General features: G+C 41.5%; 1 protein-coding gene across 3 annotated transcripts in view; it reads left to right on the forward strand.

Moving 5' to 3' along the window:
* Window positions 1-14,794, forward strand: part of zranb3 (zinc finger, RAN-binding domain containing 3) — an 89,883-nt gene that overhangs the window by 13,306 nt on the left and 61,783 nt on the right. For all 3 annotated transcript variants that reach the window (XM_079667602.1, XM_079667601.1, XM_079667603.1), the window contains 5 exons: window positions 2,645-2,663; window positions 2,934-3,112; window positions 6,601-6,832; window positions 11,529-11,614; window positions 13,285-13,456. In XM_079667602.1, the coding sequence (XP_079523728.1) occupies window positions 2,645-2,663; window positions 2,934-3,112; window positions 6,601-6,832; window positions 11,529-11,614; window positions 13,285-13,456 (688 nt within the window). The remainder of the gene's footprint in view (window positions 1-2,644; window positions 2,664-2,933; window positions 3,113-6,600; window positions 6,833-11,528; window positions 11,615-13,284; window positions 13,457-14,794) is intronic.

Here is a 14,794-nt window from a genome sequence, read left to right on the forward strand (position 1 = left end):
GTGTGTGTGTGTGTGTGTGTGTGTGTGTGTGTGTGTGTGTGTGTGTGTGTGTGTGTGTGTGTGTGTGTGTGTGTGTGTGTGTGTGTGTGTGTGTGTGTGTGTGTGTGTGTGTGTGTGTGTGTGTGTACTGTAAAAGCATTACTGCAGCTCTTTTGTGCAGCGCTCCCTCCAAACCACGGCACACTTCAGGTCCAGTCCTCCGAAGAGAACCTGGAAGATTGGGGTTAGACACCGGGCCACACAACACATCACTGTGCCGAGGTCGAACCCATCAAATCATCGCTAGGCGGGGGTTGGGGGGGGGGTTTGGAGCCCATTTCCTGACACTTTGGGGCTTGTGGGTTTCAGAGATAACATTAGAAAGATGGGGCCGTGCCGTCGTCAGGCAACAGCTCTGCAGCATCCTCGCAGTCTCAAACCGTCAAGACGACACTCAGGTTATTTAAAGGAGGATGATTAATGTGTTGGGAAATGGCAAGCACCTGCCCCAGCGTGGGTGTGTGTGTGGGTGTATGCGCATGCACAAATATGTGTGTGTGTGTGTGTGTACACGTGTTTTGCTTTTTTTGCATATCTTTTGTGTGCATTTTCACATTCGTGTGTGTGTGTGTATCTGTGTGTGTGTGTGTGTGTGTGTGTATTGCGCTGACTGGGCCGGTGTGCTGGCAATTAGAAAAACCACCAGTGGCAAGGTGCACATTAATCATGTTCCTCAGCTGAAAGAGAGAAATGGGGCGGAGATGGGGGGAAGAGGAGGAGGAGGAGGAAGAATAATGAGCGGCTGTGTCTGAGGTATTCAGAGCCGGGCGCTCGCACTGTTTGCTCTGACACGGCGTTGGAAGCATTTATGAATAAGCAAGGTCATGACAATAGGCCCAAATCCACCGGGCGGAGAGAAGCAGGTTTATCAATCTTTACTTTCTCCACGGGGACGACTTCAGCTAAGGAGTGTGACACGCTTTCATTGTTCCTCCATCATGTACAGTATAGTGTGGGGACTAGTGGGCTGTTATACGGCTGCCAGGGAACCGTATCAGAGACAGCCACACAAGTGAGGCTATTCCCAGTTTAAGGCTCAGTTGCAGGAGTAAACTCTTAAAAATGGGGAATAAAGGGAGAGTCAGGATTAACAAAGATAGATTTGGTCCAAAGTGGGAGGGATGTTTTTATAGACTAAATGGTTTAATGCAGTGGTTCTCAACTGGTCAGGCCTCGGGACACACTTTTTCCTTAGTCAATAGATCGAGACCCGAAATTTTGAACCACTTAAATCTATTCAACAAAAAATCCTGCAGTAATATATACGCTTTGCAGCATACAATATGAATTAAAGTGAAGTACAGTGCATATATCCCTTCACAGAACTAAAGCATGCTTTTAAAAAAAGGTTTAATGAGATGATAGAATCAAAGCTGAACTGTATAGAAAGGCACACATGCTGAAAACCCAACCCCAGCAGGGGGTCTGGGGGGATTCTCCCCCAAGAGATTTTTAGAAATACTAACATAAACTACCCATTCTGGTACACTCTGAGAAGAAAATAAATAGATGTATACATATTAATAATATTTGGTGCCATTGTTTGTTTTTCACTTTGTTCTGACAGCTTGGTGCTCCACACAGAGAGAAGAGCAAAGAGGAGATAGTCTGCGTGACTTACTTTAAATTGTGGGTAAGGGTAGATAGCCCCCATTGTTCTGTGACCTGTCAATCATCAGACCGGGGGTCGTATCTCATTATGTGTTCATTTTGATCTGAAGTTGTACCCATGGATGTATAAATAAGAGTTCTCCAGCAAAGCTATTCTCCGTGGGGACTTCCGGCAACACTCTTGATTCTGATTGGCCAGAAGACTCGAAAAAACATCAGCAAAGATATTTTATTGAGAAGATGATCACTACGTGACAGAAGTTTTCAAAACCGTTTATGGTCTCCGGTACTTCCAGTCCAACGCCGACTGCATGCACAGCGTTAGAACATCGGGCCTTCAAAATAAAAGTTTTGACTTTTCCCCCCAATTTCTTTTCTCTCTTTTTTCACTCACACATCTGCGACCCGCTCGAAACGGGTGGGTCGTGAGAACCACTGGTTTAATGGTTAATTGATAGAATATCTAATTGATGATTAAAATATTTGTTAGATCTAGCCTGGATCCTAATGTTTAAGCTTTGATTATTGTGTGGCAACTCAACAAGCCGTGATTCAAAACAAATTAAATACTTGTTTTTCACGTTTCCTTTCTTTTCCTGTGAAATCCGATGAACCCAAACACAGTAGGCACTCTCCGAAGACACAGGCATTTCCAATAAGCAGCACAACAACAACATAAATATTGAATAGCAACAGCACTTGTCAAACTGAGACAAAGCACCAGTGCAGACATATATTACAAGTGACAGATTTGTAATATGTCCGAGAGCATGTGTGTGTGAGGTGACGGTGTGTGTGTCGTCTGCGGCCACAGAGGTTTGAGAGGAAACGTTGTTCTAGTTTGAACCCTCGGAAAAGCAGGAATTCCAGGACAAGGAAGACAATGAAATCCTCCCTAATGACTGATGCCCTTGAGCAAAGCCCCTTTGTGTATGTAATCTACTTCTTTATGACAACCAGGGCAGCTCTGACAAAGTTTTCTTTTGTTTTACAGATGCATGATCGCTGATGAGGTAAGCCCACACAACGCTGGCTCAGGAAATCTATTTCTCCCCCCAAAAAATGAGCGTGGGACTTCGCTGCGTGCCGTCCAAATTAATTTGTCAGCCCAGCGCAGCACTCCCACCTGCCTAATCGCTTTTGACACCAGAATCATTCTGAGACCTTATTACTCTTGGGCCGCACATCAGCCCCAGCCGTCATGTGTGATTTACCGCAGAGCCACCGCAGAATTGACTTGTTTTTCTTTCCCCTTTCGCCGGGTGTTGATGTTCTGCGTCCAGATGGGTCTCGGGAAGACGGTGCAAGCCATTGCTGTTGCGTACGCCTACAGGAAGGAGTGGCCCCTGCTGGTGGTGGTGCCCTCGTCCCTGAAGTATCCGTGGATCGAGGAGCTGGAGAGGTGGATCCCCGAGCTGCAGCCTGGAGACATCAACCTGGTGGAGAACAAGAGCCACACCATGTAGGTCACAGCGTCACATTCGGATATGATATTGCTTCTTTGGTCAGGGATCAGATATCACAAGGTCTGCCGCAATACAACTCCATTCAATCTAGAGGCCTGCGGTCGATATATCATATGCTCCTTTTACACAATCACTTAAATCTATATCCACTCACTTTCACCATTTCATTACAGGGCTCTTTCAGAAGTAAGCGTTCCTGATGATGTGATCTATCCTTTGCATCCAGATTATTGGATCTTTTTTTATTGAATCCCGATCAATATGTCATTACACACCTAGCGGGTCGTCTGGTTTCACCTTCATCCCTTCAAACAACCTTAGCCAGGCTAAAAAACATAATAAGGTGTAGTTAAATCTGCATGAAGTGTTTTTTTGACTCAATGTTTTGCTCCATCATACAGACTTTGTGGTGGTTTGGTTTGAAAGAATCATTATCAAATGTTTTGCTAGAATATATATATCATGGATTATCTCATTCACACGCACGATTCATTTCCAATCAGCAACCTCCTTTTTATACTTGACATTGGTTTTGGGGAACAGTTTAATATCGGCAACATGAGGAAGTCTTACCGCTGTCAAACTTTTTATGAGGTCAAAAAGTTAAACCTTGAGGGAAATATGCTGGATTGAATACTTACTTTGGTTAAAGGTCACATCTATAATATTTCTTTAAATGCATTACTTGTCTGTCTCCTTTTAAATATTACTTAAATCACTGAAATGAAATTTAAATTTGTAAGTACGTCCATATTTGTTGTCCAAGAAAAAATCTAAATTAAAACAGAAAAAGTTAGATGGGAATATTAAAGAAATGTAAAAGTATCAGTCCTGTATTATGTAAGTAATTAAGACTCAAATCTCTATATTTAAATAATTAATTGAAGGACACATTGCAGATTCAGACCCACAGATTTTCAACGCTCATAGATATTTAAAACCACGTTCATCTTTCATAGCAAGTGAAACATCATTTGGACTAAAGTGGAAGTTGTGGCAGTGTCCGTCTGCTTCTTCTTCTTCTTCTTCTTCTTCTTCTTCTTCTTCGTATGCAGGCGGTAATAATTGACCTAAAGAGAAGGAATAGACCGGTAAACACGCTCGGTCACACCGCGCTGTGATGGACAGAGAAGTTTTTCCTGACAATTTAATCTGAAAGTGTCCCCGGGTGTCAGGAGTCAGCGGGCCGATGTTTGACAGCGCTGACAGACAAATCATGTCTACGCAGCGTCAGCAATATTGCCGGAGGAATGTTTTGTGTAAAAAATGCTGTGTTGGAGAAAAGGTCTCATATTCACAGCTGTTCGTATTGATTCATGTCCGTAACAATGTATAAAACACTTCTCTATCAGTTCAACTTTCCCCCAGTTTCGTCCTAGTTGTATTTTTGAATGAAACTTTTCTCTATCTGTGACTTGGAGGGAAAAAAAACTCCTCAGCACCTCACATCAGGCGCAGAGAGGTTGTGAATGCCTTCTGGGGGAAATGTGTCCTTGAACCGGGATGTGATAATGACTGAACAGGGAGGCAAGGAAAAAAATTATGCAGCGCGTCCTCTCAGTATTTTGACTCGCTCCTTCTTTTGTAGAACATGAATGGCACCTCAGGTTTATTTCAGCTCGGGAAAGTGTGTGTGTGTGTGTTGAAGGCGATGAATTAAAATCGCGACAGATGCTGGAGAGTTTTTGATTTCTTCATGCTTGCTCGTTTGTTTATCCGCGACTCTGTAGCTGTGTGTTTGTGTTAAGACATAAAAGCGGAAAATGCAATACAGCTAAGGAATGCATTTCTTAAGCAGGAGAAACAAAATCACCTGCAGCCATAGTTTGTGCCTGGCAGTGTCCGTGTGTGTTGTCCTTTGTGTGCCTTGTACACTATCAAGTCCACACACCAGAAGTCAATAAAACACAAGAATATTTGAACAGATATTTATCCCTAGCTGTTAACACACATTTGTCAGTGTGAAAGGTGGACGAACTCCAGTGGCAGTTCAAAGGATGAGGTTTCCTTGTTTCTACACGGTGTGATACGGTGTGTTAACACCTGATTCAGATTTTTACGCATTGAGCTTCACTGTAGTCCCAAATGTATGATTTTTTTTTGTCAGTAAGCCACACTTTTTTCATTTCAATGATGTCTTTTATTTTGATTTAATCTCAAATAAGCCATCCTGCCATAAATGCTCCCGAACCAAATGTGCATTTATCCGTGTTTGAAAGTAGTCCCGAAAAAATGTACTATTAGCTCCACAGTGCCATCTGTTACATGAATGTACTGAGATTTAAAAAAAAATCTATTTCTGAAATGTTATACCGTTATTGGACGAAGATAATCAACACACAATGAAAGTAAACAGATAGCATAATGTTTGCCATGTTTGTGGTTAGGATTTTTCCTACCATGACCCGATTTGATTGCTGATTTGATTATACTGTTCTTCATCAATATATCACAGGTCTCAGATATATACAGAACCTGTCTCTGATTGGCTGAAACACCAAACAGATCATTGCAGCATTACCCATAATCCCCTCTGTTTCAGCCCTGTTTCCAAAGTGCTGATTCTCTGTCTGTTACTTTAGATGAAAATAAGGAGCCCCTCCCCACGCCCCTCTCAGAGACATTTGGTTACAAAGAACTCAATGGTGCTCTAGGAGGAGATTCAGGTGATAAGGGGGGGGGGGGTTACCTTGGTTGCTGATTGGCTAATGGTTATACAAGACAAAACATCGTTATGGCATCATAGAGTGGCCAAAATCTGATCAGCTCATTTTCAGACAGGTTTTTATAGAAATGGATCAAAAAGAGAGAGAATCTTTGTTCCTGAAACTTTCAGAGTCTCTTTCCACAGAGGGGACACATGTTGATGTAGAAGAGACATGAAGAAGAGGGGACACATGTTGATGTAGAAGAGACATGAAGAAGAGGGGACACATGTTGATGTAGAAGAGACATGAAGAAGAGGGGACACATGTTGATGTAGAAGAGACATGGAGAAGAGGGGACACATGTTGATGTAGAAGAGACATGGAGAAGAGGGGACACATGTTGATGTAGAAGAGACATGAAGAAGAGGGGACACATGTTGATGTAGAAGAGACATGAAGAAGAGGGGACACATGTTGATGTAGAAGAGACATGGAGAAGAGGGGACACATGTTGATGTAGAAGAGACATGAAGAAGAGGGGACACATGTTGATGTAGAAGAGACATGGAGAAGAGGGGACACATGTTGATGTAGAAGAGACATGAAGAAGAGGAGACACATGTTGATGTAGAAGAGACATGAAGAAGAGGGGACACATGTTGATGTAGAAGAGACATGAAGAAGAGGGGACACATGTTGATGTTGAAGAGACATGTAGAAGAGGGGACACATGTTGATGTAGAGGAGACATGAAGAAGAGGGGACACATGTTGATGTAGAAGAGACATGGAGAAGTGGATTTTGCATAATAGGTGACCTCTCATGTGTTCCTGCAGGGGCATCAGCAGCAGCAAGGTGACGGTGCTGGGTTACGGCCTCCTTACTACAGATGCTCGCCCCCTGGTGGAGGCTCTGAACCGGCAGAAGTTCGCCGTGGTCGTGGTGGACGAGTCGCATTACCTCAAGTCCAGGAACGCAGCGCGAACAAAGATCCTGGCGCCTCTCATCCAGAGCACCAAGCGGGCCATCCTGCTCACTGGGACTCCTGCTCTGGGTCGGCCTGAGGAGGTAAGACCATCTGATTAAAGGACAATTGACAGGTGTCTCATGGGAAATGCCTGTTATGCAGATGTGGGAAGTAGTGGAGTACAAATACTTCCTTACTGTACTTAAGTACTTTTTTCTGGTATCAGTACTTTACTCCACGACGACTTTTTACTTTGACTTCTTACATTTTGAACACAAATACCTGTACTTTCTACTTCTTACATGTTGAACTCAAATACCTGTACTTTCTACTTCTTACATGTTGAACACAAATACCTGTACTTTCTACTTCTTACATGTTGAACACAAATACCTGTACTTTCTACTTCTTACATGTTGAACACAAATACCTGTACTTTCTACTTCTCACATGTTGAACTCAAATACCTGTACTTTCTACTTCTTACATGTTGAACTCAAATACCTGTACTTTCTACTTCTTACACTTTGAACTCAAATACCTGTACTTTCTACTTCTCTCATTTTCCAAACAGGCTGGTTCCTTTAGTCTGAATGTGTGTTTGGTGGCGTGATCATTATTATTTAGAGTCATTGCGTGCCTATTGATTTGAACACGATCCGTGTATCCATCATTTCCTGGTCTTCTCTAAAGAAGAGGGACCAATGGAAACGTTGTCATGTTGCCGTTGGTCACCATGGAAACATTCATTAGCTAACAATGACATTATTGTTCTATTAATATAAAGGGAGGTCAGGTACTCTTTAAAACAGCTGCTAGTTATGGGTACTTTTTACTGAAGTACATTTCAAAGCCTCTTTACTTTGACTTGAGTAAAGAAGTTTAGTCAGTACTTCTACTTTTACACACGAGTATCTGTACTTCTACTTGAGTAAAGGATGTGTGTACTTTTGCCCTCTCTGCTGTTATGCTGAATAATACATATTTAGAAGCTGCTTTCCTTCCCTCAACACAAACTTAGCTTTGAATTTCTGACCAGGAAGGAAAATTCGGACAAATATACATAAGAAACCACATGCAGCAGATTAGAAGAATCCATACTTCAAAAGGTGGTTCTGAGCCCACGCTGGTGAAGAAACATTATTAAGCTTCTCACGAAGGTGTTTTACATCACAGCACAGGTAGATCGCCATGGTAACTTGCATCATTGCAGGTTACACTCTGATCCAACATATAAAAAAGCCAATTAACTCTCCCCGGCATCACTTATCCTCCAGGATCCCGTGGACTTATTTCAATAACCTTTGTTTCAAAAACTTGATTTACAAAACCCGGCATGAACAGACACTGCACTGCAATAAATGAGACAAGTAATAAAAAGAGGCGCGCAGGGGAGGGGTGACTATTGAATTTAGAGACAATAAGAAGGGCTGTTCACAGGACAACAGTGTTTGGAGAGCGCTGGAGCCAATCCCCTCTCCATAATGATTTATGATATCATTTTTATATATGATACATCCAAGCAGTAGATTGCAGCCGTATTCCATCACTGCAGAAGATGAAGTGGACTCTGGGAATAGAAAATCTTTTCACAGAAACAATGCAGTATCAATAAGACGCTGCATGTCCACTGTACTGTAGGCCCTGACACAGCTCTGGCTTTCACGCCTACTTCCTCACAGGAGTTGGAATACATTTGATTCCTAATGGTCATAAGATCATTAGAGTGGCTGTAGTTAATGACACCATAACATATTTTCTCCCAAATTGATTTTCATATTAACAACACATATTGTTTATTTGCCTCTCTGGTCGGCAGTAATGGTTAGTGTATAAATATAGGGCTTTTATTGTGAAAGGTTAGCACACTTTTAAAGGCTAATAGGGTACCAATCATCTTAATACTGATGCTGTCAATATTCAAAAGCCATTACATTCTGCGTTCAACATTTACTAATGAGAAATGTATAGTAAGTATTGCCACTTTAAATGATCTTAGATCACAATCCGGTACTGATAAGGTTAAGATTTATACAATATAGTCTGGTTTAAAACCGTGAAGAGCCTTAAAAAATAATAGTTGCATTGGATTGGGAGCTAAATGTGGTTTGATTTGGTCACATCACTACAGATTCTTTCTCGATGTAAAGGCACTTTTTAATTATAATCTGATAAGCAACTACTTTACCAGTCTGACATCATAGGTTTTGTTTTGACTACATTTAAGAATCTTTGCGAGACAAGACTCAGAAACCCTCTGTCATCTAACTGTCACATTGCTGCGAGGAAAACTTAATTATTGCCTCGGCTCGATCATGATAATTACCTGATGAGATTCAGGCAGCTAATTAATTCCAAAATAGAAACGAAAGATGTACTTGTAAGAAATCTCGAGAAGGTGTTTCATGGAGACAGTGTGTCTGTGTGTGTGTTATATACTGCGCATATGTGTGTGTGTGACACATGCCATCCTGTCTTTGCCATAGCCTGCCCGCAGTGTGGAGGTTAGTTTTTTAGATATCATCTCTCTCTCTGCTGCCACTAGAATCTGAAACTGAGTATAACATTTTATCATCCGCAGCATACACCTGATAAGCCCTGTCCCTGCCTCTGTGCCACTCTCCTCGCTGCCATCATTACTCACTGTGGCTCTGACATAGAGTTAGCACACAGCTCAGGGCATGCTGCACAGCTCATGATGTGCCCTCATTTCCACCCACCTATTATATCAACAGTGTGAGGGGGAAATGCAAAGTTCCTGTTGAACAAGGGCTGAATCTGGAATAGTGCTCTCACTGTGGCAGCTTATTCAGATCACCTGGCTGATGATTACCTGTCATTACTTTATAAATTGCTGCAAATACTGAAAATTGACAGGGATGTGGTGTGTACACAGAGACAGTGCTTTTGTGCTTCCTGTTATGCATACACACACACACACACACACACACACACACACACACACACACACACACACACACACACTGTCTACCCACTGTATGAAAAAGGCTTTTCAAAATGCCATACGCCCACTTGAGACAGCATCCTGTCATTCTTTATGATGCAAAGATATTTAGATGACTCAATGTCCATGTCAGCAGTGATATAGCAGCAGGAGGTGCATTTTTATTTATCCATTATTTATTTAATTTTCCAATCAGTTTAATTTCCTGGCTGCACAGCTGTTTGGCCTGGTTAATTGGCACTGAGACAGTTGCACAACACACAGGGCTGTTAAACTAGGCTAAGGACAAGGGTATGGCGGTATTATTTGCCTCTATCCTGAACAATCTTTAGCACAGAAAAAAATCTTGAGCACACAATGAAACATTTTGTGAATAGAAAATTGTATTGAGCCAGTAATGGAACATTTTTCAGCAAAGAGAAATACATTTTGCAAAACATCAATTATATTTTGAAGAGAAATTGACTTGACTTGAAGATTCCTTTCCTGCTCAGTATTTTTTTTCTGTGCTCGAAATGTTTCATTGTATGCTCAAGATAGAAGCACAATAATAACCCCATACAAGTGGACCTTGAATAAATTGCACACAAGATGCACATCAGTCGAGTAATCTTGAGCGCAGGTAAGGTCTGTGTATTCAGCCAAAGAAAGCTATTCTGGGTTAATGCATGCAACTTTCAGAAACTAAAAGGTGAGAAGTTTACTTTAATGACTTGCTAAATCTGTCAGGTTGGTGCAGAAGAACTTTACCAAAGTTATAAAAAGCTTCTTTCAAGTACGAGTTTTTAGAAGTAGTTGTTATTCTGCTTTGCTGCAGTCGGTTAGCTTAGCTTAGCACAACGACTAGCAAGCCTAGCTGCCTCTGTCCAAAGGTAAGAAAATATTTCTAATACAATATAAATAATAAGAATTAAACTGTGGCTTTGTCAGTAACAAGCATTGCATTTAATTGCCCTTTCTAAATGTTTATCAAAGTGTTAGCATGAAGCAAGTACAAGAATGATAGCTACAGAATAACACATGTCTCGTGGAAGTTAAGTGTGTTTAACATTTTATAATTTAATCATTGAGATAATTATCTGTGACATCAGAGGCAGTTTAACATTAGTTAACAAGTAAATAAGTGTCATAGAGCAAAGCTAACTTATAGGCAATATTAAGCTAGGTTTTGCTAGCATTAGCTTCCACAGTCCATGGGACATTCCCATGGTAAATGCTAAACCAAATAGTAATGACGTAATAAAGTTAGTTTACGAATGTCAGTTAAACATTTACATAAAAGAAGCTAGCGTATGCAACCATAAGCTACTGGCCATAACATACGTATCAAGAGTGCTGCAACAAAACCCAATGAGTATTGAATTTAGCAATGGTGCATTGTTTTTTTATTATTTAAATCAACTTCTCAAGATCAATTATGTTATTTCTGTGTCTCATGAATTACTGTTCTATATGCTATATCAACCAGTTGTCTTTATAAAGTTATACAGTCTCATGTGAGGTGTGCATGTCATATGTTTATCCATTTGTTAAAACGAAAGGAAGTACATAGCATTATGAGAAATATATATAATAAAAACGAGACTGCAATATTATTAAATATTATTTTAAGTGTGCCTGGTGTGTAATATTATAGTATTTATTGCACACATTCTCCGGTTTATCCTGACTGTATCTCACTCCTTTTCAGACCATGTTAGACACACACACACACACACACACACACACACACACACACACACACACACACACACACACACGCCCTGTAATGTGTGCTTCGGTACAGAGGGGCTGTTATATAATAGTAATTTTCCTGTCCCTTTATTTCACAGCTTTTTATGCAGATTGATACCCTCTACCCAAAGAGGTTTGGAACGTGGACCGACTTTGCCAAGAAATTCTGCAACGGCCATTACAGGTGACACACACACACACACACACACACACACACATGCACACGCACACGCACACAGCATAGCATAATGACAGCGGGAAAAGGCTATCTCTCTGTCAACAGTGTATTCAAACAAACACAACCAACATTGCTTAAGCTCATTAATGAAGTGTAACATGTACAAGTTGTGGTAATGCAGGTGGAGCTGAGCAGATACCTCTCACAGAGAAAGTGAGCATATTTCCTAAAACGGCAAATAATCCTCTTAAGTGTAAAACCTTATTTTGGTCTGTTCTTATTTATACACTCTTAATTCTTAGTTAAGTGGAATTAGCAGAGTTTCAATAGACCTCTCCCACTCTTTTCAAGTGTCTGCTGGGATGAAGTGGGCTGTACCTGAGTCTGGAGCGATGGAGCTGCTGAGTTGAGGGTTTTGTTGTCAGAGCCAGATCACAACTGAATCCAAGCGTTAAATGCCAAATGGCTGCCAGTTGCCAGCGATGATCAGTTACATGTGTGAACAAACACATCAAATGCATTGTTTTGGCTGTCCATCAAAGTGGGCAGCTCGATCGGGGATGGGCCCGCCGCCATTAATGATAACACTTTGTATATAATTGCACTTATTGTGGCTGGGGAATGCCATTCTGAGCCACACACAAACGATTCAACCCACAGTAGGGCACAAGGCATTGTCATATCAGCAGAGTCTTCCTATTCCTTTCATAATAGAGAAGTGTCAGTGGGACATGAGAGAAAAGCAGCCTTACAGCTTGGAAGTTGCTGGTTTAAATCCTAATAGAGAACACAATTTAAGAAGGAGTTAATCAGTTTCCCTCCCTCGGCAACTACAAGTTTAAATACCGAAGTGTGAAGAAGCTCATTTTGGCAGTGGCTTGTTAAGTTGGTGCACACTTCCAGCCAATATGGCAGAACACCAGCCTTTGTGTGGAGGGCCAGTTCTATTCTAAAAATCAGTTTGGCAGATAAATTGCGAAAGTTGCCGGGGAGTTTTGGGATAAAACCTGCTGCTGTGGCCATTAGACAAAATACTTTCCTGCTCTGCTAACTGCCCTAAAGCTAAAAAGTGATCCCCCGACTGCTCGGCTGCAAATGATGGGAGTCTGCTGTAGTGCCGGGCGCCTCCCAGGTGGCAATGTTTAAATGTGTTTAACTATTTATTCTGGGCATAGCCGTAAATAAGCATGTTTGCTTCTCTCTGTGTGTTTTGGGAAAATACTGAGTGTCCTCTTCCAACATGAGAGTAACATGATAACAAAGGTATCCCAACTGCAGCTGTGAACATGACAGGATGTGTGATTACCTAGAAGAGCATCAGGACTGTTTGAGGCATATGATAGCTATGTGATTAACATGATGATTCAGCCTCTATGGAGAGAGACATATGACAAGCATGCTCATTTCTGACGTGGAGCTAATCTGAAGTAAACATTGAATACTGCTTTCTATCCCTCCATCTTGTGACTGTGTAACTCCCTCTCTTGGATATCAGCATGTGAAGGACACTGTTCAGGAACTAGTTGATGCTCTGTATGTGATGACTACTTCCATTCTGGAGAGGATCACAGACACATGGATCCTGAGATTCAAGCTCAAGCCGGTGAAGAGTGATATTTTCTCTGTTTGAAAATCAAATGCATCAGCAGCCATAGCTTCTCCTCGCTTTCTCTCAGGTACTTCGGGGCTCGCCGGCAGTGGGACGCTCGCGGATCGTCCAACCTTTCGGAGCTTCACCAGCGCCTGAGTGAAATCATGATCCGTCGTCTAAAGGCCGAAGTTCTCACTCAGCTGCCCCCCAAAATCCGCCAGCGAATCCCCTTCGACCTGCCTAAGGACGCTGCAAAGGTCAGGCATAAAAGACAGCATGTGGTCTTTAGTCAGACATTCAATTCACGGTGCTTTTAAAACACTACTGATGCATGCTTCCTCATTTTGCTCGGTTGCTGCTAACAGTGGCTTTACAGTCTAATAATCAATTGATACATAATTGTGTGTGTTGAATGTCAGATAATAATAAGATGCCCGTGGTAATTTCCCAGAGCCCAAGGTGGCATTATCAAATGTCTGAGCTGAAACGGTTAATTAACAAAATAGGTCCCAAATAATTTCCTGTTGATTGACTAAAAGATGAATTGCTTCAGCTCCTAAATTGTTATTACATGCTCAGCACAAATCCAAAAGCATTACTTTAAAACATCTCGATTAATGGAGACGCCACAGATTCACGCTGTTAGGCAAAATTAAATTCTGCCATCTCCAGGTTTGTTTCTCACCACACAGGGAGTGATTGAAGATGAAGTTGAGATGATTTAGTCTCCTACTCATCACGGTTCAAATGTTGCTGCTTTAACGTTTAGCTAAACCCGGAATGACATCAACTACTTGCAAAAAACTAAAATAAGTGGGGACACATTTAACGAAAAATCGTAGGTCCTGTTTGCGGAATAATGAATACAAATTGATATATGGATAACCTTGGTGCTAAGCTACAGATTTCAGATACAATATCAAATTAAAGTGAAGAACATCCTCCTGTAGAAATACAATCAGAATAATGTATTATTGTGTTATATGTATAATTTAGGATTATAATTACCGATGCATTCATTTGTTAAGCACTAATATCGCAGCTAGCTCATATTGTATGACTTCATACTAAGGGTAGCTTGAAAATTTGAGCTTAACTTAAATAAATACATCCAAACACATACATCTGTTAATTCAATTACCTGCAGAGTCATTAGTAACTCTAGTTATCAAATACATGTCATATAATTTCTCACCCATTTCATCAACACTTCTCTAACTTCTGGTCACTTTCCAAACAGTCTCAAGGAGGCAAGAGTAAACCCTCTCCTAAAGAAACCCACTCTCAACCCGTCTGATGTTATTAACTACAGACCCGTCTCTCTCCTCCCGTTCCTGTCTAAAACACTTGAACGCGCTGTCTTTAAACAACTCTCCTCTTATCTCCATCAGAACAACCTTCTGGATCCGCACCAGTCTGGTTTCAAGGCAGGTCACTCAACAGAAACTGCTCTCCTTGCTGTCTCTGACAAACTGCACACTGCTAAAGCAGCCTCCCTCTCCTCTGTCATCATCCTTCTGGACCTGTCTGCTGCATTCGACACGGTGAACCATCGGATCCTCCTTCGCACTGTCCAAGAACTTGGAGTTTCAGGC

The sequence above is a fragment of the Notothenia rossii genome, assembly GCF_949606895.1.
Source record: "Notothenia rossii genome assembly, chromosome: 3".
Lineage (NCBI taxonomy): Eukaryota > Metazoa > Chordata > Actinopteri > Perciformes > Nototheniidae > Notothenia > Notothenia rossii.